Source organism: Rhododendron vialii, chromosome 13a, assembly GCF_030253575.1.
Source record: "Rhododendron vialii isolate Sample 1 chromosome 13a, ASM3025357v1".
NCBI lineage: Eukaryota > Viridiplantae > Streptophyta > Magnoliopsida > Ericales > Ericaceae > Rhododendron > Rhododendron vialii.
Genome location: NC_080569.1, coordinates 16,989,471 through 17,015,622, shown reverse-complemented (window position 1 = coordinate 17,015,622; position 26,152 = coordinate 16,989,471). Strand labels below are relative to the sequence as shown.

The following is a 26,152-nucleotide window of genomic DNA, read 5'->3' as shown; positions in this document are numbered from 1 at the left end:
AAATCAAATAAACCATTTAAGTTTTTTGATTTCCTATCAGACCACCCTTAGTTTTTGGATATAGTTCAGAAAGTTTGGAGGAGAGCGATTATTGGGAATCCACTGTTTTGTGTCTGTGAGAAGCTCAAGTTGTTGCAAGGTGAGCTTAAACAAATTAAGAATAGAGATTTTAGTGATGTCTCTGCTAGGGTTGTTGACTTCAGACAACAACTATAAACATTGCAGCAAGCCTTGAGCACTCATAATCCTAATCCTTCCTTGATTAGTCAGGAAAGAGCAGTTTATAAATAACTCCTCACAATGCTAAGGGCTGAAGAAAGTCTGGCTAAGCAAAAGTCTAGAATTCAGTGGCTGAAGTTGGGCGATCAGTGTACTTCTTATTTATTCAAATCTGTAACTAATGCAAGAAATAGAAGTAAGATAACCAGTCTGGTCTTAGAGGATGGCTCCATCACTATGACATTGAGGTCATAAAGTCCAATTTTGTCAACTTTTACACTAACTTGCTAGGTTCTGCCCATCCTGATGCTTATCAAGGCCATAGCAGAATTCAACAGTTAGTAAATAAAAGACTAACTAATACTCAAAAGTTGGCAATGATTGTGGAGGTAACTGATCAAGAGATTAAGGACACATTTTGGTCCATCAATCCCCGCAAAGCCCTTGGTCCTGAGGGCTACAATGCTGGCTTTTTCAAAAAAAACTTGGCCTATCATAGGCCATGAGGTCACTGCAGCTGTCAAGACCTTTTTTAGGTCTGGTAAGCTGCTCAGGAAGGCCAACTCTACCATGGTAGCTCTTGTTCCAAAGGTCCCTAGCCCATCCAAAGTTGGGGACTTTAGACCTATCTCATGTTGTAACACTGTTTACAAATGCATTGCTAGAATACTTGCCAAAAGACTCCAGATTGTCCTCCCTGTTCTAATTGACCCTGTTCAATCAGGGTTTGTTAAAGGGAGGAGGATTGCTGACAACATCTTCCTCACCCAGGAACTAATGAGAGGGTATCATAAATCCTCATCATCCCCAAGATGTGCAATGAAAGTAGACATGAGGAAAGCTTATGATAATGTCTTATGGGAATTTCTCTACTCATGAACGTCGCCCACCTGTAAGACTTGACTTTTCTAATACCTGTTTCAAAACCTACTGCTCTTTTCTCTCTCATATCCATACTTGTGTTGAACCCCGGTCATATAAAGAAGCTTGTAATGATCCCAACTGGGTCAATGCTATGAATGATGAACTCACTACTCTTGCGAAGACTCAAACTTGGGATTTAGTACCTCTGCCAGATGGTAAGAATATCATTGATTGCAAGTGGGTTTATAAAGTCAAAACTCATTCTGATGGTTCTTTAGAGCGGTATAAAGCTCGGCTTGTTGCAAAGGGCTTCGCTAAAGAATATAGGATTGATTATGAGGAGACCTTTGCTCCTGTCACAAAGATGACCATGGTCCGCACATTGATATATGTTGCTGCGGTGCACCAATGGTCTCTCTTTCAGTTGGATGTCAAGAACGCTTTTCTCAATGGGTATCTATCTGAAGAAGTGTATATGCGGCCCCCTTCGAGCCTTTCTCACTCTCCTAGTCTTGTATGTCATCTCCACCGTGCTCTTTATGGCCTTAAGCAGTCTCCTCATGCTTGGTATGAGCAGTTTCATTCTGTTGCACTGCAGATTGGGTTCCGACCTAGTCAGCATGACTCAGCTCTCTTTATTCGTCAAACTTCTATAGGGATAGTTCTTCTTTTATTGTATGTGGATGACATGATTATTACGGGATCTAATTCTGCAGCTATTACGGAGGTTGAGTCCCATCTGTTTCGTGAGTTCGAAATGAAGGATTTGGGTCTGCTTCGCTATTTTCTTAGTATTGAGGTGGCTTCCTCCCCTAAAGGTTACTTGTTATTGCAAACTAAATATGTCTCTGATATTCTTCATCGTGCTCATCTCACTGATGACAAGATTATTGATACTCCTCTTGAATTGCATACCAAGTTCAATCCTTCTGATGGTGTTCCTCTAGATGATCCTATCTAGTACCGTGAATTGGTTGGTTGTTTGGTCTATCTTATAGTGACTCGCTCGGACATTGCTTATGTTGTTCATATCATCAGCCAATTTGTTTCTGCTCCTTGGTCTACTCATTGGGCTGCCTTCCTACGTATTTTGCCCTATGTTCGTTGCACTACCTTTCAGTGTTTGTTGATCTCTTCCACTTCCAGTTTGACTCTTCGGGCCTATGCTGATTGGGCTAGTGATGTTTCTGATCGAAAGTCTACCTCAAGGTTTTGTATTTTTCTCGGGGATTCTCTTCTCTCTTGGAAAAGCAAGAATCAATCGGTTATTGCTCGTCCTACTGCTGAAGCTGAATATCGTGCTATGGCTTCGGCTACCGCTGAAATAGTTTGGCTACAATGGCTTCTTTCTAATATGGGTGTCTCTCTTGCATCTCCCACACCTCTTTATTGTGACAATAAGAGCGCCATCCAGATTGCCCACAATTCCGTCTTCCATAAGCGTACTAAGCATATCAAGATTGATTGTCATTTTGTGCGCCAACATCTACAGTCAGGCACTATTGACTTGCTGTTTGTTCCATCCTCGCTGCAATTGGCTTGTTTTCTCACAAAAACTCACATTGTTGCTCGTTTTCATTTTCTTCCTGGCAAACTCATAATGCTCTCTACGTTCACCTCCTGAGTTTGAGGGGGGGGGGGGGGGGGGGGGGGGGGGATTAGTCTAGGGATTTAGTGTCTCTTGTTATTTGTTATTATTTTAAGGGTAGTTTAGTCCTTTTGTTATATTAGGTTTGTCTAACGTTATTAGGGTTAGCCTATATAACCTTTTTTATTATTATTGTAATCATTTATCTTTCAAGTAATACAATACGTTAGTTCTCTTCTCTGAAGTTTCAATACTCACAATAGTTTGTCGAACCTCCAAGAAAGCCATAATAAGAATAATCCCCGACAACGGTTCCAAAAATGATTGCTTGTCGATATAAGAACTCCCCAAGCGTAGGGCTAATACGTTGATAGAAGCATAATAATCTAGAAGTCTGGGTATTGTACCCTAGGGAATATCAATCACGGCTTGAATGGATTTGTAGATGTGAGAGTCGCGGCATTAAGATGGCCAACTTTTAGATGCTTTTAAATGGGAGAAAATGAACGGCAATAAAATGAGGTTTTAAACTATTTAAACGAGTGGCTAGGTCTCCTTGTCCTAACACCTCATAACTCAAGTCAATCAGCTTTTCTCTTTGAATTTACTAGGTTTGAGATATGTGGCAAAGGTTCTCAAACCGGAGGGTTCAGCGTTCTAACCATTTTAGACTAGAAATGGAGTTGAATACCAAGCAAGTTTTAGAGTTCATTTAGCAAACGCAAGGCGTGACATAACTTCAAGCATCATGTGTGGCAAGTAGCACACTCTTGCCTACACATGATCAAAGAGGTTAACACCGCCGAGTTTTGATAGACAAAAACAAACTACTTGATTTTCAAACTAAATATGAAGATTTATTGAGAGAAAAGCATGATCAACCCAAGCCATGGATTGTTATTCACCCGCATGACCAAACCTAATTAACTACTCACTCATGCTAGAAAAGTAAAGAACAAAGCTATTCATGCAAAACATATTTAACCAATGGAAATTGAAATAAACTTGAGATTAGTAAAGATCGAGAGCGTAGAGCGCTACAAATTTAATGAACGAGAAAATAACAAACTACAATTATCTAAAGGAGTTTTTGCAGAAATTAACTAAGAACACTTGAAGAACAATACTAGAGTAAGCAACAAGAAACAAATCTAAGGGCAAATGTAATCTAAATCTAGGATAAAAACCGACTAGATATTTGTGAGGTGAGATGTATTTATTATACACATGCCCTTATCTCTCAACAAATATCTCAAAAACAAACTAAAAGCTGCCACGTAACACCTCGGTATCGATACAACCAAAATGGTTGTATTGGTTGTATCGATACCGAGTAGCTTTTCAGCATTCCACTTGGCCGCCGTAGCATCTCGATATCGATGCAACCAAAAGGGTTGTATCGATACCCAACAACTACAAGTCCACTGGAATCTGCTTGCAATTGGGTATCGATGCAATTTTGTTGTATCGATACCGCCTTCGTTATTGCTGATTCTTCAGCTTTGGTCCTCGTCTTGGCATCCAATGGCCTTGGCCACCCGACGGCTCTTCGTTTCTTTGTTTCCAGGCTTCGACGGCTTCGTTCCACGTAGCCTTGGGTCTTGGACACCTCCACACTTATTCCAAGCGTCAAAAACACGCTTTATTCAACGGTTTACCTTCAAAACTAAAGAAACTACATTACATGCAATATCATCTAAAACGGCATTTTATTCTAAATAAAAGCAGCAAACTAACAAACTTTAAGCACTAAGAACTACGTTATTTGGTGCTTATCAGGATTCCCGCCCTTCGTCACTGTTACACGCTAACCTTATCCCCCCGCTTTAGCGCGGATGATAACAGGGATAAGTATGATGTTCCCACTTCCTCAGCTCCCTCACTAAGAAAAAGGAAGACTCTTCTTCTGGGGCCATGAATGCTGGAACTCCTCTTGGTGAGCCAATACCCGCGCCCCTTAGTCCCTCTTAAGCCTATAAACCCGCGAAACGGTGGTTACGAGCACAAGAGAAACGCCACATCGTCTAGCTCATTCCTACCTCTGGCAAGAGTCCCGATGATATTTATACAGGGATAACCGTGCACATATGAAGACCAAAAATGTCAAAGATAGCATAACCCAATAAATATCAATACCAAATTTCTAAGAAAAATCATATGTAGCAACTATACCTAACACATTCACTAAGGTTTGATTTATAATGTGATTACTCTAACAAAAACTCAAAATAAGTGTACACCAATACATATACACATCCATATTTACTCATTTAGCATACCCATATCTCAAGAAGCCAAATCCCCAAAATGCAAGCAAAACCTAGGTGCTCAAAGCTTGAACTTGTTGTAGCCTACCAAGAATAGACTCCCTCATAGCTTGCCACAAGTTTTTCAGTTATTTTTTTTTTCTTTTCCTCTTAGAGTATGCCCCTTGTAGACAGTATATTCAGTTAGTCTTTTTTCAATTTCAAGCTAATTTACCCAAGAGAGAGAGAGTGTGTTCGACGAGAGAGTGAGCAACGTAGTAGAAGAAGAAAAAGGGAAAGGAAATGGGGTCTCCTGATCCAATTTTGTTATATATGTGTAACTATTACAGTACACACCCCTCTACTTAATTAGACTCTCTCTCAAGTCCTTTAGTTCATAAGTACCTAAATTATTTAAAATTATTACCCAATATCCTATAAATAAATAGTGACTAACTTTAAAATCTACCTAACGCAGGTCCCTAATACTCTCGTCTCAAGCTCACATACCTAGTCCCAGTGAATAAATATGTTCAAATGATCATCTGCTACAAGTACCCCGGGGCACTAGTTAAGATGCAACAAATATGTAGTATTTCCAACATTTAATATCATCTCCTAAAAGAAAGTCCAACAACAATTAATTTTCCTTTTCCCTTCACTTTATTTTCTACTTTTTAATCTCCTTCCATTTCCCTCCCTGCATTTTCCTTTTTCCATTTCGTCATCTAGTTTTGTCGTGGATCATTTTCTCCCCTTCATCATGCTCTAAGATTTATCAAGTATAGCATTAGCAGGTAAAAACCAATCCAAGAATTTAACTTAAAAATTAAATGACAAAAAAATACCATGGCAGGACATAAATAAAATGAGATGTTCATAATTTAATTTTTCGCAAAATCCCACACACACAAAAAAAAGGTTCCTCTTGTATATACAAACAAGGTGATCACAGAAAAACAGAGAGTTATCATTGATCAGTTATTCCAGGAACATGAGGAATCAATGGTTCGGGCTTCCTTATTCTCTCTACCAATACAGCTTGAGTTGTTAGGACCACACTAGCAACAGACACTGCATTCTGAAGAGCACACCTTGAAACCCTACAAGAATCAACAACCCCAGCAACAAAGAGGTCTTCATATTTGTCTGTCATCGCGTTATATCCAATTTCCCAGTCACTAGTCCGAATCTTCTCCACTACCACTGTTCCATCAACTCCCGCATTATTTGCAATCAAATTTGCAGGTGCAAGAAGCGCCTGAAATCCATCGATAACGAATCGTTTGGGTCAAATACATATAAAAAGGTGGCGTTCCCAAAAATTAATACTGAACTCAAGATTCAAAACTATCAACACCAGAATAGAGGTGGTCCTTGAATTATTTGACAGAAAATTCAGAACATTAGCTCTATCACCTAACACGAATGCATCTTTAAACAGTCTTCAGTTACAAGCAACTCCACCCCACTAAGTTACATGTTACATGTGGTCAGGTACAAGGCTCGGGTGCAAGTATCTGTCTAAGTATCGGATTCATCTAATTTCCATCTCAATGACTCAAGAACATACCACAGAATTGGTATTTTTTACGTTCTCTTTTACTTTCTATGACTAAGGATGTTTAGAATGTAACTTGGGACATCTCCTTCTTACCACACACACACACACAAAATAAAAATAAAAACCACCTTAGGACGCGTATAATATGGCAGTCCTAAGCATCGATCGTGGTTAATATACAATACAAAATATGCTTGCACTGTGAATGTCCAACTAATCTTTCCACACAGATGCCATAGCCTTTCCCGAGTGTGAAGCGTCCGAACCCGGTACTTTATATATTTCGAAGAGTTCAAGTAGTATGATCAGTAACTATGGGTGTATCTATTCAGAGTTCAGGCGATGCGTGATGGTAATGTGAGAGCAAGTGCTGTACACATCTACCATAAGAAAAGGAGAATATCTTTACATACTGGAACAAAGTTTTTTTCCCTTTCATTGTACCTTTTTCCTTTCTGCATAATGAGAAGCCTCCCCTGTTTTGGCATATGGGGGTAGAAATACTAATTGCCACAATTCAACAGTGTAACTCCTTGTGTGAGCATAAGTTCAGCATTCACTTTTGGGGTTTCAGATCCAATAAAAAAGCATGGAAGCCTTCAAAGTTTAGTGGGTGTGATTATTTGGGTTGAAAGGAAGTCAAGAAATGCTAGGGAATGTTGATAATATTGAACACATATACGGAAATATTTGTTTCCTAAACCTCTTCTTGGGTACTGGCATCTACTCCTTTCGAATGGTGCCTTTATTTTTTTAGCAGTGATTGGAGACCAATTTGAAAAGTTCAATGGCATTTTTAATTTTTGGTTTTTTGGGCGGACTTCTTGTCCTACGTGGGATTTGTAATTTTTGGTTTTTTGGGCGGACTTCTTGTCCTACGTGTTTCATTTCAATACATTTAGTTACATAAAAGCATGTATAGATGCATCTATTTTCATTCTCTTTGCGTGAAAGAAAAGAAAAGATAGATCATGCAAAGGAAAGAGCAACTAAGAAGCATCATACCGTCCCAACAATGTCAGCGCCAATCTTCTCATCCAGATCTTCCAAGGACTTCTTTATGATTGGTACTTGTTCTGCGAGGTGTACGTAGGTTGCTCCACCACCAGGTACTATCCCTTCAACCATGGCAGCAAATGTGGCATTTTTTGCGTCCTCAATTCTTAGCTTCCGATCATCTAGTTCCACCTCTGTGTGTGCTCCTACCTAAATCCAAGCTTTTTTTAAAGTAGAGATGAATAGATGATTCTATTTCTGGATAACTAGAATCGATATGAGAGAGAGAGAGAGAGAGAGAGAGAGAGAGAGAGAGAGAGAGAGAGAGAGAGAGAGAGAGAGATTCATTCTCAAACTCTGATTCCCATCACTTTCTTTCCACCAAGTTTTATTCCCATTCCGCTGGAAACATATGCAGGCATTTCTTATGCAGGTTTAACCGTTTCTTTTGAAAAACATCACAGGCATTTCTTACGCCATAAATATTTTTCACCAGTTCCCACTACGACAGTTCATTCTGATATGGATTGATCTTAATTGAGAAACAAGAAAGAATACATCAACGCTGTAAGGCATTGGATAACAAGAAATGGATATTGACAATGTTCAAGAACGTAGAAATCTGGGATAACTGCATTGACTTCAAACTGTTGACCACGTAGCTGTAAAAGATACATCAACATTTCAAAATGCAGAAACTTGGGATAGCTGCACTGACTTGAAACTATTGACTACGTCAATGTAAAATCTCTTATTCCAACAAAATCTAATAAAAATTTGATTGTTTCTAAAAATTTGATTGTTCTAAGTCAACGAAAAAGCCAAAGTTGAAAATTTTGCAAAGCCATTTTTAATAATGCCAACTACAACTGGAGAACAAATAACCGGCAATGACATAAGAGCAGAAAAAGATCATGAGGGTCCAATTGTAAGGATTGCAGACCTTAATTACCGCCACCCCAGCAGAGAGTTTAGCAATTCTTTCAGAAAGCTTTCTAGACATAAATTTGCTCTCTGTTTCAGCTAGATCTTTCTTTATCTCCAAAACTCTTGCCTGAATTTCAGCTTTGGTAGAAGGGTCAGCGACAATAGTGGTTGATTTCTTAGTTATGGTGACTTTTCGTGCAATACCAAGTTGATCTGAGGTCACACCTTCAAGGGTCAGGCCCAAGTCTCCACAGATAAAATCAGCACCTGATACAATATGACTGTCAGAAAAAATGTGTGAGCAGATAGGAATTCCAAGAGATAACGAGACTAAGTGGCCATTGAAAGACCAGTTCTTCATAACCAGTGGAACTTCTCTGACTCTACGTATATGATTCTGACAGAAAATGGGTTGTCAGGTCAGAATTTGAAATACAGCCAACATTGTGTTCATACTTATTGCCCCCATGAAATTTTGTACAGAAAAGAAAGTTTGTGTTATGTGGAAAAGGGCACATACAAATCCAAACCATAGATTTGATCCCAAAAAATAATATACATATAGTCTCCTTCTTATGAGGGATCCCATACTTAGCTTAAGGGCGGACCTCATAGATCCCGATTGAATATATATACAATACATTTGCCGATACATTTTTCGGAGCCCCACACGAATAATCGGAGCCGTTCAATTTGTTTAAAACATTTTTTTAAGGTTCCCGTAAAAAATCAACTCATTTGGATATCGGTAAGGGCTTGATCGGCTCATTCAATTTTATTCAGTAAAATTTGACAGGAATTAACTAAATGAGCTGATCAAACCCTTACTGATATCCAAATGAGTTAATTTTTTGTAGGACCCCTTTAAAACATGTTTTAAACACATTCAACAGCTCCGATCATTTGTGTGAAGGTCCCACGTGGGGTTTCGAAAAATGTATTGGCAAATGTATTGTCAAATGTGTGTGTGGTGTGTGTGTATATGAACAAAAAGCTATCTGGAACTTCAAGCGTACTTCACAAAGAGTAAGTTCCAGGGTTCCATTTGAAATAGAACCCCATATTCAATTTCGAGCGATTTTGAAAGTTCATATATGCTCAACTTTGACGTTCTCTTGGAATTGACCTAGGTCAAGGACACATGGAACGCTGTTTAATAAAGTGAGCCAGACAACTATCAATCTGGATGATGTGGATGAACATATATACTATGGCAAAGCTGATTAAATGGGTTGAAAAAGTCATATCAACAATATTTCGGGTGCTAATGCTTTTAGCTTCTCCTTCCCTAAACAGAGTTGAGTTTTCTTAAATGAAACATGTAATTGCCACGTTACTTGCTTTATATCTTATTTTTAAATCTTTTTCTAATCATTTTTTTCCAGCAGTTACAACTGATACATTTGCTGAATTAAAATTTATACCTTCCACACAACTGCATGTGCTATTAACTTGGATGATGAACCTAAGGCCGAAACATCTTGTTCAGAAGTAGAAAGCACATAAGCTCACCTGTCATAAGGGCAATATCTTGCAACAAACCTTTCTTTCCTTCTAAAAGTCCCGGACACCTCACAACAGCAACATTAAGCATGCCATTCCTTTTGTTCAGAACCAGTGTTTCCATTACTCGCAGTGAGATTTCTTCGGCAATTATTAGCAGTGGGACGCTCAGTTGGGTTGTCTTTTCTAGTAAAGGAACAATCTCTTCGACACTTGTTATTGTTTGATCAGTCACTAGGACTTTAGCATTTTCAAACTCCACTGTCGATTTGTCCTGGTTTGTTATAAATTCAGGTGACATATATCCCCTGTCGATCTGCAGGGAAAGAATAATAAAAATTAAAAGAACACCAAAAAGAAGAAGAAGGACATATGATTCCACATGAAAGGAAATGACATAAGAACTAGGAAACCCATTACACATTAGTTCACTTTGTGAGAGAGATCTACAATTGGAAGTACTGAAGCCATTCAACTAATAGAGCACATTTGTATAATATTGTGAAACATGTGATGAATGTAATCGAAATAGTATCGTGTAGTAGGCTGAACCTGACGACTCGAATCCACGTTCAGGAAGAAGGAACTAAGGTTGGAAGCAAAAAGGGGTGGCTGTACTCAATCACGAGTTCGGTTGCGACCAAGAATTAACAGTGGGCGATGATGTGCTCACCTGACTATCAGCTCTTGGAGGGAACCTTCAGGCTCGGCCACCTTGAAGACGGGCTACTCATCGAGCCACTCTTCTTGCAATTCACTTGCTTTCAAGCTCGGCCAATCGTGACGCCACGTGCTCCCCACGTGCTGAAGCAGTTACACCAAAGGATAATGATGAGCGCACATCGAGGTGCCAACTCGCGTCAAAACAGTTACCAGATCTTATCGGTGACATCACAATGACATTAGCTGACCCGTGCAAGGCACATGCCCATACTTGGAGAGCAAGTCAAGCGGACTCTATAAATACCAAAGGAACACAACCCTAAAAGGGACACACATACATACACCCTAAACCCTAGTCTCTTGCTTTGCTCTCTGCACATTCTTATCCTCTCACCAGGGAGCCTTGCCAGGCAACCCCGGCCAGGTCTTAGTCGTGCGCTCATTGTGCAGGTTAAGGCGAGGAGGCTAGGAAACCCATGAACCAACGGAGGAGGAACTCAGATCAAGGATCACGGGCCACACAATTGGTGAACCCGACGTGAAATGCTTCTGATTCAAACGGCTCGAATTCCCCTCAAACCAGCCTCCTTTTCTCAAAAACAACCACAAATTCTTCCACCATGGGCGGAGATCTGACGGACGTTACCATCTCAGGGGCGAAGGACGCCAGTGGAAACGTAGTCCTTCCACCCCTAGAGAGGCATATGTCCATTTCAGTCCCTGCCAGCTCCGGGCTATCTCCTTCTCCGGATGACGTAACGACGGCCTACATCCGCCTGCTGCAACGACGCGATGACGAAAGAGACAACGAACTGGCAGCTCTGAGAGCGGAGATGGCTAACACATACAAGATGTCGCTCCAGCTACCTCCAGATCTGCAGGAGAAAAGAGGCGACGAAGACAAACACCACCTCCGCCACCCCCTCCACCACTACAGGAGCATCAAAACGAAACGGGTCACCGCGGCTCTGTGAAAGACCGCCTTGGCTTCGCACCAGAAAAGGGGGATCCAAAGGAGTTAATCGTCTACCACCAGCCAATGATCTCCGAAGCGCATCGTTCGAGAAGCCACCAAGAGCGGACCAAATCCAGAGATACAGAATCATTCACAAGTACATACTCAACTGGTCGTGCGGAGTTCTCTAGCACAACAGTTTCCCGCCGTACCCGAGACTCTGCAGAGACCAGGCGCCATGTCTCCAAGCGTCTCGGAGAAATCCCACAGGAGAACTTGGAAAATGACAATCAGGTTCGGCGTAATGGGAAAGGTGTGCGCATTGACAGGCCAAACGACAAACCCAAAACTCGTCACGAGAGGGAGAAATCCATTGATGGCCCTCACCGCACAACAGACCTGAGGGACAAGCTTCGGCAGCGAAAGCATGAACAACTCTCGGACAGAGATCCCAAACGGACGAAGACAGATGGGCACGGCAAGCCGCCACGCCCAGGCATTGAAAGGTAGTTGAAGGACCTCGGCGTCTCGCCTTTCACATCACATATCATCAACACGCCGCCCAAATCCACCTTCCACCAGCCAAAATTCACCAAATTCGATTCAGCAACCTGCAAAGCTTACACCGACCTCATTCATTTCCGACAGACTATTGAACTATGCACCCTGAAAGATGAAGTGAAATGTAAGGCATTCCCGTCCAGCCTCGGCTCTCTTGGACTCCAGTGGTTGAACAAATTGCCCGCTGAATCTATTCGAACCCTAGCCGACCTTGAACGTGCCTTCAACACTCGTTTCATAACAAGCAACAAGACAACAAAGGAGCCCGAAACCTTATCCCAGATGAGGAAGCTCCCAAGTGAAACACTCAGAAAGTACGCCGAACGCTACTGGCAACTTTTCAACAAAATACTTGGAATCGATGAATACTGGGTCGCACATTCTTTCAAGAATGGCTTGGAATCTGGCAGCAAAATCCTGGACGAGCTAGCAATCTGTCCTCCACACGGAATGGGGGAACTGATGCGGATAGTGGAGCGATTCTGTGCTCTTAAAGAGCTTTACGCAAAGCAGCTCAAGGAATCCCTCAACCAATTACTCAACTGTCGACGATAACGCAGCAAATGCCAACGTCGGTTCTTCCCCAACAATCTCAATCAAAGAAACACGTTAACAATATCAAAGAAGGGAAGAAGCATCCGCCAAAGGTCCACGATTATGTGGCCGAAACAACTTATTTCAAAGAACCCATCTGGTCCTTCCTCAAAGAAATCATGAGACCACCTTGGTTTGAATGGCCAACGGCTAAACTCGGCACAGACACCGGCCTGCCAGATCAGAACCCAAGGAAGAAGTGCTCCTACCACAACGAACTTGGCCACTACACAACAACTTGCGCACCATACAAGGCACTACTGGAGCGCCTCGCCACAGCAGGACATCTCGATCAATACATCGATCGAGCCAAAACACCCACCCAACAACCTGCTGGAAATCCAAACCCCAACGAGCTGCGGCCAATGATTCACGTTATCCACGGCCCAATAACGAAGGAATCCGAAACCAACCTTCGAGCTAACCTCGATCGTGCCTCCATCTCCAAACAGATACTCTTAGTTGGTTCCGGATCAAAACAGCCACATCCACAAGAAGCACCCAAATGGACGATAACCTTCGCCGAGCGTGATCTCGAGCTGGTCCAAACACCTCACTCCGACGCCCTAGTTGTCACCGTCCAAATTGGCGTCCACGACATCAAGCGCGTTCTCATTGATCAAGGAAGCTCGGTGGAGGTCATGTACTATGACCTTTTCAAGAAGCTCGACCTACCAGTGTCCACGTTTCAACCAGCCGAAGTTCCACTCGTCGGCTTCAATAGGGCACCCGTCTGGCCACTCGGCCAAATTTTTCTTCTTGTCATCGGCTCGAAAACATTGAGTGTCAAATTCATTGTCGTCAACGCGCCGAGCCCATACAACGCTATTCTTGGCCGAACCTAGCTTCATGGTATGTGAACCATCGCTTCCACTTACCACCAGGTCGTCCTTTATATTGGTGCGAACGGAAGGCTCTTGATTTACGTGGTGACCAAGTCGCCTCCAAAAAGTGCTACGTCTCAGCTATCCACAATTCCTCCAAGGCAAAGCTAGTACAACGGGTCGAGGTTCCGGACATGGCCGTCATTGAGGACATTGGCGAGAAGGCCGAAGATAAAGCAGTCGAAGACCTTATCTCAATGCCGATCAATGAGGATGGCTCTCGTTTCTTTTTACTCGGCTCTTCCCTCAGCGACGCCGAGTGTGAAGAAATGCTCCAATTCCTCAAAGATAATATGGATGTTTTTTTCATGGACCCCCAATGAAATGCCAGGGGTTGATCCCAATTTCATTTGTCATTCCCTCAACATCAAGAAGGATTCCAAACCAATCATCCAGAAGGCCCGACGCTCGGCGCCCGAACACGCCGAAGCCGTCGTAGATGAAGTCAACCGCCTGCTGGAGGCCAAAGCCATACAAAAAGTACAATACCCAACGTGGTTGTCAAACAGAGTTGTCGTCAAGAAGAAGAATGGCAAATGGCGAGTTTGCGTTGACTACACCAATCTCAACGACGCCTGCCCAAAAGATTGGTTTCCACTTCCCAAGATCAATCAACTGGTGGACGCAACAGCTGGCCACACTCGGTTAAGCTTTATCGATGCCTACCGCGGCTACCACCAGATAGCAATGGATCCCAAAGACATGGAGAAGACGGCTTTCATTACTCCATATGGCATCTTCTGCTATAGAGTTATGCCATTTGGGCTTAAGAACTCAGGTGCCACATTCACTCGAGCCATCTTCAAAATGCTCCATGCCCAGATTGGCCACACAGTGGAAGCTTACATCGACGACCTCGTAGTCAAAAGTCGGAAGGAGTTCAACCATCTTCAAGAGCTTGTCGATGTTTTCTCAATCCTCAAACACCATAAGCTCCGCTTAAACGCCAAGAAATGCGCGTTTGGTGTGAGTGTAGGAAAATTTCTTGGACATCTGGTCACCAGGCGCGGTATCGAAGCCAACCCCAACCACATCAAGGCCGTTGCAGATTTGCGGCCACCGAGAACAATCAAAGAAGTACAAAGGCTTACATGAATGGCAGCGGCTCTGAACCGCTTCATCAGCAAATCCTCAGAACAAATGCCATGCCTTCTTCCACACAGTGAAGAGCAAAAGCCGACGCAGTTTCGAATGGACTCTGGACTGCGACATAGCGTTAGCCGAACTCAAAGGCTACCTTTCGGCTCCCCTAATGGTGAAACCAAAGGAATTCGAAACTCTCTACTTATACCTTGCAGTCTTGGCCCATGCCGTCAGTTCAGCTCTTGTTCGGCGAGAAGGCACCGACGACATGCCGATTTACTTCACCAGCAAGACGCTCCTACCCACACAAACACGATACCTACCTCTCGAAAAGTTGGCACTTGCACTAGTCTCTGCTGCAAGGAAACTCCTGCCATACTTTCTGTCTCACACAATCATCGTCTTAACGGAGCACCCTCTCAAGAGCCTTTTTCGGAAAGCGGACCTCTCCAATATGGTCTCCAAATGGGCAGTTGAACTAGCAAATTTCAACATTCGTTTTGAGCCATAGACGGCAATTAAAGGGCAGATCCTCGCAAACTTCATCGCCGAGCTTACTCCAGAAGACACGAACATTCTCAACACTCCCATCCCACCCCAACCTGTCGCCGAGCACTGAGTTTCACCGAAGCCTTGGCACCTTTTCCAAGGAGACATCTGGCGTCTACACGTCGATGGAGCCTCTAACAGCAATGGGGCAGGGGCAGGGGTCGTCCTGGTTTCCCCTTGCGGGACACTACATGAAAGTGCTATCAGCATCGACTTCCCCGCTACCAACAATGAAGCCGAATATGAGGCCCTTTTGGCTGGCATGCGCTCAGCGACCGCACTGAAGGTAGAAGATTTGGCTGTCTTCTGCGACTCCCAACTCATCATCAATTAGATTCTAGGGGACTATGAAGCTCGGGATCCCAGAATGCTGAAATACCAAACAGCAGCAACTGAACTCATCCAACAGTTCAAGAATTTCAAGATTGAGCAGATCAACCGCGAGCACAATGCCCACGCAGATGCACTCGCCAGCCTAGCTTCGACATCAAAGGCTTCAGAATTCAGGACCGTCAACTTCGGAAACATTGACCACCCGTCCTTTGAAGCAACAGCAGAAGTACTCAACGTTGAGCTCGGCCCAAGTTGGATGGACAAGATTGTTGCTTTCCTCCGCAATGACACTCTACCACCTGACAAGAAGGAAGCTTACCGTATCAAAAACAAGGCCGCTTACTACTTGCTTTCCGAAAGCTGCCAACTTTACAGGAAGTCCATCTCAGGACCGTACCTTCTCGTAATTCACCCCACTCAGGTTCCTGATATCCTAGCCGAGCTCCACTCTAGTAGCTACGGCTGCCACTCAGGTGGTCGATCCTTATGCCAACGAGCAATGAGCCAGGGATATTTTTGGAAGAACATGAAGAAAGACTATAAAGAAGTCATGCGCAAGTGCCGACCATGCCAGCTATTCTCCCCCATCCCGAAGCAACCCGCCCAGAATCTTTCCCCAATCACGAGCCATTGGCTTTCGCTCAATGGGGGCTCGACATTGTGGGTAAGCTACCAACTACACCAGGAGGCTTTAAGTACCTCATCACAGCAATGGATTACTTCTCAAAATGGGTAGAGGCCGAACCTCTGGTAACAATCACAGAGGCTAACGTTCGGAGATTCGTTTAGCATAACATCATTAAAAGGTTTGGCGTTCCTTGTGCCATTGTCTCAGACAACGGGACCCAATTCGTCGGCAAGGACCTCACCAGCCTTTGTGCCGAATTTGGGATACGCTTCTTCAACTCCACCCCTGCATACCCTCAAGGAAATGGACAAGCTGAAGCAACGAACAAGACTGTCTGTGCTGGAATTAAACGTCAACTTAACTCCAAAAGAGGCAAATGGGCAGAGGAGCTGCCACGAGTTCTATGGGCTTACCGTTCTACACCCTGCCGATCAACAGGCCAGACACCTTTTTGCATGGCGTTCAGAATAGAGGTTGTAATACATTTGGAATCTAGATTTCCCACCTTGAAAACGGAGCATTTCAACCCAAAAACCAATGAAGAAGCTGTGGAACAAGAATTGGTCTTGGCAGAGGAGAAGTGCGATGATGCTCGGCTAAAGCTCGTCGAGTACCAACAACAAGTGGCCAAAGGCTACAACCGTAGCTTGCTAACCAAAACCTTCAAGCCAAATGATTTGGTTTGGCAAAAAGTTGTACAGGCCAGCAAGAAAACGAAATTCAAGCCCAACTGGGAGAGGCCATTTCGTGTGGTCTGGATTGCTGGTGAAGGTGCCTACATTCTAGAGGACATGAATGGGAAAGTCCTCACCAACCCATGGAATGCTCAGAATCTCAAAAAGGCTTACATGTGATCAACAACAGTGTGCAGCATGTTTGGCCACTGCCTAGCTTCACATATGTTTTGTTCTTGGCCTCAGGCTTTGTTTTACTTTATCTCAAATTGGCTTTGGCCGATATCTGCGTTTAAGTTTTTATCATGTTGGCTTCGGCCCCTATCCTTATTCCACACTTGTACTCGCTCTTCAAAATATAAGCAAACATTCTTGTTCGGCTATCAATGTTCTTTGCATTTTTTAACTTTCATTTCCTTAGACTACAACTTTTACTCTAAACCACCGTCGGCACTTGCCGCCAAATGCAAATGATGACTTCAGTCACACCCACAAACAGCGTTCTCGCCATTGCTTCGGCCACTATCGACGCCCAAAGAAGCAAAAACTGGACATATGGTCCACCGAGCCAAAGGCACACATTACGGCTGGAACTTAGGCTACGGTCCAGCTTGGCAAGACAATAAGGTCGGCCAAAGCTCGGTTACACTCACGATTCGGTGAGCAAACCACCCACAAACTCCAAACATACAAGTCCTTCGTACTTTGCCTAAGGGCTGGCACTTTGGCCGAGCCCAAATCCTAAGTAGGGGAGCACCTATCAAACTCAAGTACCTTGGGCAGGAGACGACATTTTGGCCAAAATAGAGCCAGACACAGAACCCCCACCAACTTCATCCAATTATTCTACTTTGGTCAAGGCTCGGCTACCTAGCCGAACCAAAACCAAAGTGGGGGCTACGGACAATCATTACTCAAATCAAGCAAGCACAACTAAACTTTCTAAGGCAAAAGAAAAGCAAGAGCATTGCAAACAAAGATGCAGTCAAGGCATTCATTCAAAAAATAAAGAGTGCCGAAGAAATTCCTAAGCTGAGAGGTACGGCGTGGTAAATCGTTTGTTGCCGACCCCCCAAAAAATTATTACATCTGGAACGACAAACTCCGATACTCGGAGCCGTCCAGCCCATCCAAAGAAATTTCAAAGTACTTAAAATGAAAACAAGTTTTAAGGAAATGAAAGGGTTGACAACTACAGTAACCGACCACTCCGAAGTCGGCACCTGCGGGTACTTCTCTCAGTCTTGGACAACGTCCCCAACTTCGGCATTAGCCTCGGCATTTGGATCAACATTCACACCCTCGTTCCCAACATCTTCAGCCACCTTCTTTGCTCCAGATCCAGCCTCGGCTTTAACATCTGAAATCTCCTCAATCTTTTCATCACTCTCGGGATATTCCTCAAGAGGGAGTGGCGCGCAGTCTTCATCTATATACAGCAAGTTGAGCTTGGGAACAACAGGTGCTAGGATCTGCTTGGTCAGATTCATGTCTGCTTCAAGTTGAAGCACTCCAGCTGTGGCCGCCACAGCGTCCTTATACCCTGTCCTATATGCGATAGGCACCCTCTTCACAACCTCCTCCTTCACCATCTTTCTAGCCTCTCTCTGATATTCAGCTCCGGCGCGATCGAACCCCGCCTGAAAGGCCTTGGCATCCACCTCCTTCATCTTCCTCTTCTCTCCCCTTTTCATCCTCCCCAACTCACATTCGGCAACCTTCGCCCTACCCAAAACATCTCTCTCGTCCTCCAGTTCCCTCACTTTGGCCTCGGCCGCTTTCAGCTGCCGCTTCAGTGCGTTGTTCTTGTCACGTTCAGCTTTCAGGTCCTTTCAGTAACGTGACTTCTCGGCAGCTACAAGCACAGCCTTATTTGAGGCTTGAAGAAGAGCCTGGCCAGCCTGCACAACAAAGATAGCCAAAACTCAGAAAAATAAGCGAGGAAAAAGCGAAAAATCTAGGTTCGGAGAAACCTGCACAAGGTGGGCTCCCGCGTGGATCAAGCTCGGCTGGAGCTCTTGTGGGACTTTCTCCATATCTTTCGGCAAAGCAAGCCCCTGGAGCATGGTTATAGCCAAACCAAGTTCGGCCTTAACACTGTCCTCAACAGTCACCAACCTCCCCTCTGCCGAAGCAAAAGAGGGAGTGAACTCTTAAGCAATGACCTTCCCAGCCGAACCAAGAGGTTTTTGAACCACCTTTGAGCCGCCTGCAGCTGAAGCCTCGGTCCATTCTTTTTCAGTTGGTCGAGGGGTCGGGTGCTTAATTGGAAAGAAATCATGGGTTACCTTCTGTCTTTTACCCTGGGGCACGTCTGTATTTGATTCGGCAGCCCGAGCCGAAGTATTATCCCTCAAGTTAACACGGATCACGTTCTTCCTCGACATCTCTTCGGTAGATTCGGGGACAACCGTCTGAAGTGGAACGTCGATACCAGGGAGTACAGTGGTTTGCTTCTGGCCAAACCAAAATGAAACTGGTTTCTTAAAGGTCGGGAACTTCACCCTCGGCTCTTTACCTCTCGCCTCTGCTCTTCTTATTTCCATCCTTCCGCGAAGACCCAGCCTTCTTGCTCGGCTCCCCTGCTTCCTTCTCCTTCCGTTTGAGTTTACCTTTGTAGGACAGGGTATAATTGAGCAGCGTCGATGCGTCTCGGCAAACTTGGGCCCTTAATATTTCCACATGCTTCTCCACGGCCAAAGACTGTTGAGTCTTTGTTATGGATCGGTGATCTGCAAAAATGGTGGATCAACACAGACAATGCAAACAAAGGAAAAAATTGGATTCGGCGAAATAAAGGAAAAATTTTAAACCTATGAAATCCTTTATCTTTGGCACTCTATACAGACGCATTGTTTGGTCGCCGAACTCGTAATTACCGTTTACTTCCACATAAAAATTCGCCCACTTGACGGTGTCGGGCAACCCGTCTATTAACGGCTCCTTGTCCCTACGCGTCGATAAGTACCTACGCTCGGTCTGACCTGCTTGGACATGATGTACGTGTGGAAGAGGTCGGCCACGGTGAACTCCAGATCGTGGAACTCCTTCAATGCGATCACAAACATGACGATCCTATAGCTGTTGATGGCAAAGAAGTGGGGGACAAGGCTAAACAAAGCCAAGAGTTCTCTCAGGAATGGGTGGAGGGGGAATCGCAACCCCGCCTCACATATGGCCATTAGGGGGACCGTGATGTGTTCGGGATGGTGCTCTCTCTTGTCCCTGATCCGGTTGCTAGCCACTTGGCTAATAACGTCGGCGGGGATATTATAATCTTGGCAAAATTTCTCGTACTCGCCAGCCTCCCCACTAAAGAAGTGGGCATGGGGGCAAACCTGACCCCTCTCATAGAGATCGACTACCTCTCTATCTTCAGACGGGGCTTCACTATGCCTAGATTGTGCAGAGGTTGAGGCTTCAGCTTGGGAGTTGAACCTCGAGTCGGCCTCCAGGCCCCTCTGGGGCTCAGCCTTGGAGTTCGTGGATTGAGAGAACGTGATCTCGGGCTCGGTGAGGAACTCATCACCACCATATTCATAATCACGCTCGGCGTTTGAGTCCCTGGAATCACCTGACATGTTTGAAGCTATGGACGAGTTCTGGTGTCGGCTCCTACTCCTATCCAACCACTCTCAGATAATCGAATTCCAAGAATCGTCTCCCGAGCTTTCAGAGTCGGAAGAGATGACTATCACCGGGTGAGCCGACCTAACAAAACAAGAAGATAGAATGAGAAACCTTACCCTCGGCCAAAAGATAAATGTCTCATTACGTTTGGCCACCCTACAGGCCCACCCTTGACTACTCTACAGACGCAAGCTCGGGAATTTTTCGAGTGCAAGTCTCTAGGCTCGGCGTTATCAGGTGTTAACCAGAACCAACCAGCACCAAAGCTGGGGCTCGGAAGAACAGCTTGAAGACAAAGATGAACAACGATGTTCATCTCCGCCATCGTACTATTCACATAGAACAAAAAGCCCCAAAAAAATCCAGAAAAATGATGCAAAATGGAACCAAAACCTACAGAAATGTAAAGAGAAGCAAAAATTGAACCCATACCTGGAGTTTTCTGGGAAATCTGACGGTGGATTGACGAAGAATCGAAGTTGGAAAATGAAAAGACAGAGGGAGAAGCTCTGGCAATGGAAGTCTAGAAAGAGAGTCTGTAACCTCTCTCTCTCCTCTCACCGTCCTTTATACAAGGGAAAGGTTGGATTTTCGAATCTTCCGCCCATTATTACACCGCCAAACCAGTGACCAACCAACGCCTGACACGTGGCACTGAGAGGACAGCTTTGCAGAACCCCTTCACATCCCAAACGTCCCTCCATCTGTCGTGTCCAAACAAGAGGTGACACCTGGCGCTCTCTCATTGGGGCTTACCTCTGGCGATTGCTCTTTGTTCAAGGAAGCCGAGAACATTGAAGCTCGGCCAAGCAGCATTTACATCCATAAACACGCAAGTACGGCGTCCATTTAAGTTCGGCCAGATTCATTGTCAACCTCTACCATGCAACCAGCACTGGCAAATATTAAGGGGCTATTGTAGTAGGCCGAACCTGACGACTCGAATCCACGTTCGGGAAGAACAAACTAAGGTTGGAAGCAAAAAGGGGTGGCCGTACTCAATCATGAGTTCAGTTGCGACCGAGACTTAACAGTGGGCGATGATGTGCTCACCTGACTATCAGCTCTTGGAGGGAACCTTCAGTCTTAGCCACCTTGAAGACGGGCTGCTCATCGAACCACTCTTCTTGCAATTCACTTGCTTTCAAGCTCGGCTTGAGGGCGAGGCTCGGCCAATCGTGACGCCGCGTGCTCCCCACGTGCTGAAGCGGTTACGCCAAAGGATAATGATGAACGCACATGGAGGTGCTAGCTCGGGTCAAAACAGTTACCAGATCTTATCGGTGACGTCACAATGACATTAGCCGACCCGTGCAAGGCACATGCCCGTACTTGGAGAGCAAGTCAAGCGGACTCTATAAATACCAAAGGATCACAACCCTAAAAAGGACACACATACATACACCCTGAACCCTAGTCTCTTGCTTTGCTCTCTGCACATTCTCATCCTCTAGCCGGAGGGCCTTGCCGGGTAACCCCGGCCAGGTCTTAGTCGTGCGTTCATTGTGCAGGTTAAGGCGAGGAGGCTAGGAAACCCACGAACCAACGGAGGAGGAACTCAAATCAAGGACCACGGGCCACACATATCGCAATTAACATTAAATAGAAATGTGGCCGATGAAACAATCCCTGCTATGACTTCAATCATATAGACCTCCATAAATGCTACATGCTGACCCAATGTGAGCATTTTATTTTTATTGTTCATAAATAATAGAAAAGCTCACATAGTCAATATCTGAAGTGATTCATTACCCAGCATTTTATGTACCAAGATATCATATCATGTTTTGATCGTAATGGGTATGTCTACGTCAAACTGATATTTGTCTGGGTCACAATTACTATCAACAAACTAGTTCATAATATTCAACAAAATTAAGGAGCACCCTCACCAATGATTATATGAATTTTACCTTCATTCCTTCTTCAACAATCACAGAGGTATCAGATGATGAGGAAGATTCAACATCGATTACTCCATCAGGGCCAATCCTACTTATGATTTCAGCAATTAAGTTCCCAATGAAATCATCATTTCCAGAAGAAATTGAAGCTATGGCTGCAAAAAAAGCAAAAAAAAACTTTCAATATTCTCCCCTAGAGAATAATTTGAAGAAAATTTGTATCTAACCTGAAAGTCCAAGTTATTAGATGTAGCAGTACAAAATTATAGTAAGTCAAAGCCCATCCAATAACCAACCCGAACACACCCCTGATGTGCAACCTCCTTTTTTTGTAGTATGTCATGTGTAGCCTTTTTATAGGTCTACCAATGTGCAGCCTCTTTACTAGGGTATGTCATCGTGGAGTGTGGGCTAAATGCTAATACTTTCTCGGTTAAAAGGATGATTTATCTGCCTCTAATAACGTGAACAAACTTTGTATACAACCCAAAAGTTTAAGCCTTAAACTATTAGGTGATCCAAAATTATATAAAGTAATAACCTCATCCACACCCGACCAATATGGGGTTCTCTACAATAATTATACCCCAGAAAATAGAGAAAAACAACCTCTTATATCATCCCTCCCTTTTACAGGACAACTTTTCTTCCTTAGAACTTTGACCAGTTCTTTTACAGTCTTGTCCATTCCTTTCTTCAAAGAAAAAGGGTTAGCACCAGAAGCAATAGCTAGTAAACCAGATTTTATTATTTCTCGAGCCAGTATGATTGCAGTGGTAGTACCATCACCAGCTAAATCATTTGTCTTAGAAGCAACCTGCAATCAAGGCACATAAAAAAATACATCATACTTATATTCTGTGAGCTTTTGAGCGGTAAATTCTAGAAAAAAAATTAAAAAACAAGAATTGAAGACAGCATAGATGACCTCTTTAATTAGCACAGCTCCTGCATTTTCAATTGTATCTGAGAGCTCTATGGCTTTGGCAATTGTAACGCCATCATTGATAACTCTTAACTTCCCACCCTCCGAAAGCACAACATTGCGTCCTGTACAATTAAGCTAAGGCTGAGTTCTTCTAAACTTAACTTATTTCTTCATTTTGTGTGTTTTGTTCATCTTTTCTGAATTTTTATTAGATTTGCGTGATTTTTTTTTGGATTAATCATTTATCTCGACAAGAGGAGTCTAAAAAGTACAAAATTATGACCAAAAACAAAAAAAAAAGTTCACTAAAGATGAAAAAAGTATCAAATAGCTGTCTTTTGGAGCTTAAATGTCATCTTATTTGAATTTCTTCAAGATCGTCCATATTTTTATACTTTTCCGATTCGTCTTGTCACGACGAACGATTAACCCCTAAAATTACGTCGAAAAGCTAAACAAAAAGTTACGAAAAGTAAAAAATACCAAAATAAGTTCCAAAACTTATAGTAAGTTTAAAAGAACCCGGCCTAACTCACACTGATTAACTATGATAACATATTTCTGAAACTACCACTCCAAAATCAATAAGATAGAATCCTATAAAGAAGCAGGAATCAGTATTAGGCCAATCGACATTTTCCCTCTCACATAAACGAAATCTTATGTGCTTTTGCATTAAAGGGTGAAGCCGATATTGTAAACATTACAAAAAAATCGGAACTATGACCGTGTTTAGGTATGAATGGAGAGTCCAAAGAAAGACAGGTGAGAATCATTTCATTCTACTAGATTTTTTTTCTTTCTAATTTCTATGACCAAACAAGTATGGTTAGTGGCATTAAACACATAGGAAATCCGGTACCTACCATAATAGAAAAATAAACAGAATACCATTCAGGAATGGAAGGGAAAAAGGAAAACTTTTTGTCTTACTAAATTTCAAATATGATGCTCCTTTCAAATAAGATTTGAGCAGGAAACAATAGTTGAATCACTGCTTGCATTATACATCTATGTATAAACAATGTTACTTAGTTCTAGATAAATAACAATGGAGTTCTCAAAAATGGTGGAATCGCTTCTTCTTCTTCTTTTTTCCATTCATTAAGTAATCCAAGTCACATATTGTTTCTTTTGTGATAACTCAGGTGTTCAGGCCAACTTACACGCACCTCGACCAATTTGCGGACCAATCCCACCGCCCACTTGCGGGGGTCCCTATTAAAGCAAGAACAAAGCTCTGTATGGATTGGCCCCAAAAGGAGTTGATAGCACCTACGAGGTTTCAAACGTGAGACCTTAGGAGAGAGCAAACCTCTAAGTTTCAGGCCTTGACCACTAGGCCAACCTCTGTGAAACGATTGTTTAGCGTGCGAAGTTGCATATCCAAGACTACATAGAGTAGCTCAACGCGATAATGATGGGAAATCGTTATTTGTGGGGCTTTGCGTTGTGGCCAATCACTAGATACAAGCATTTCAATCATGTTTTGGTTGTTCAATTTCAAAGTGGTTTGATTTGTGGGCTACTTTTTTGGGTGAGTGTTCATTTATTTAAAGATTGGGTGCTCATTACTCTTTGGGTTGGGTGTTCAAAGAAATACATGTATCCTAAGCAAAAAAAAATTTAAAAATTTGGGTATTCATTTGACCATTGTTAGCAACATGTACAGCCGCCGATGCCCTTGGGGTTCAAGTGTTAGTACTATAAAAGCAAACCAAAGAAGCATTCCATAAGAGCAAGTTCACCCGTTGCCATTTAGGGTGTCCAAGCCATAATTTGGCAAGTTTTTTGGCAAAATTCAAGTCCACCCATTGCCTTTAGGGTGCCCAAGCCATTTGATGATGCCAAGAAATGGCAATAGCCATCTTTGGTGTCAAAATGAGAGGAGTTCAATCCCAAAGGTCATTGGAGAGTGTGCAAAAATGGCACTAAACCGGTACATCAACAATGCTATTCTTTGGTGCCAAACAATGACTTCGGCAAAGTTCTTTTGTACCAACAGGTGGACTTGTTCTAAGTTCCCAAAAAAGTTCCCCTAAGAAAAACAAAGAGGACCCAAATGCATAAAGATCCAATCAGAAAACAAGGGCAACTCAGCACTGGGAAGAGTAAATTCAACCATATGGGGTATTGAAAAAAAAGGTCGGCATCAAATCCAGTCCTGCATCTACGGAGAGTGCAATAAGTTGAACATCAAACGAGAGAGAGAGAGAGAGAGAGAGAGAGAGAGAGAGACCTTTTGGACCTAGGGTAACAGAAACAGCATCAGCAAGCTTGTTAATCCCAGCTACTAAGGTCGCTCTACATTCGTTGTCGAAGGAAATCCTCTTAGGCCCAGCTCCCACAACGAACTTCTTCACAATCTGTGAGTTTCTCCATATCCCAGAAACCCTTTCACTTCCCCTTTGGTTCTGACAATAAACGTGTAGGTCAAGACTTGAATAACACACCTTACTCTGTGAGTCAGTGTGTGTGGGGAGAGAGAGGGGGGGGGGGGTGTTGAGATGACTTACAGTTGAAGAAGCTAATTGGGGAAAGAACAACGGAGAAGAGAAAGAAATCGGCATTTTCAGTATTCTGAAAAAGAGAAATTTTTCCTGAACAAGATTACGGGGGACTGGACGATGATAGAGATAGCAAGATCTAACAGATGGGTTTATCATGGGTTTTAAGCCTAAATCGGTCGAGTCAAGAAACTCTCTGGACCCATGTGGTTGTTTTCTATGGGGTTAAATATCTACTTCCCCCTAAACTATTCCAATTTTAGTTATTTTCCCCCGAACTACCAATTGAAGTTACTTGCCCCTCCAACTATGAAAACATTATTCTCTTCATCCAATCCCTCACTTCAGT

The 26,152-nt window shown here is 43.4% G+C and overlaps 1 protein-coding gene across 2 annotated transcripts; it reads right to left on the bottom strand.

Annotated features, from left to right (window-relative positions):
* Window positions 1–5,777: 5,777 nt before the first annotated feature.
* Window positions 5,778–25,991, bottom strand: LOC131313032 (chaperonin 60 subunit alpha 2, chloroplastic-like). Of its 2 annotated transcripts, XR_009196057.1 has the most exons (10): window positions 25,813–25,990; window positions 25,536–25,710; window positions 23,297–23,418; window positions 22,978–23,185; window positions 22,378–22,523; window positions 9,917–10,223; window positions 8,421–8,671; window positions 7,487–7,687; window positions 7,185–7,310; window positions 6,047–6,178 (listed from the first exon to the last, which is right to left on the bottom strand). XR_009196057.1 is itself a non-coding variant. In XM_058341091.1 (9 exons), exons 1-9 carry the CDS (start codon window positions 25,960–25,962, stop codon window positions 5,888–5,890), a joined length of 1,851 nt encoding a protein of 616 aa, XP_058197074.1. In that variant the 5' UTR covers window positions 25,963–25,991; the 3' UTR covers window positions 5,778–5,887. The 2 variants fall into 2 exon arrangements, 1 of the variants encoding a protein (XP_058197074.1); XM_058341091.1 differs by lacking the exon at window positions 7,185–7,310 and having other exon boundaries at window positions 5,778–6,178; window positions 25,813–25,991.
* Window positions 25,992–26,152: the final 161 nt, after the last annotated feature.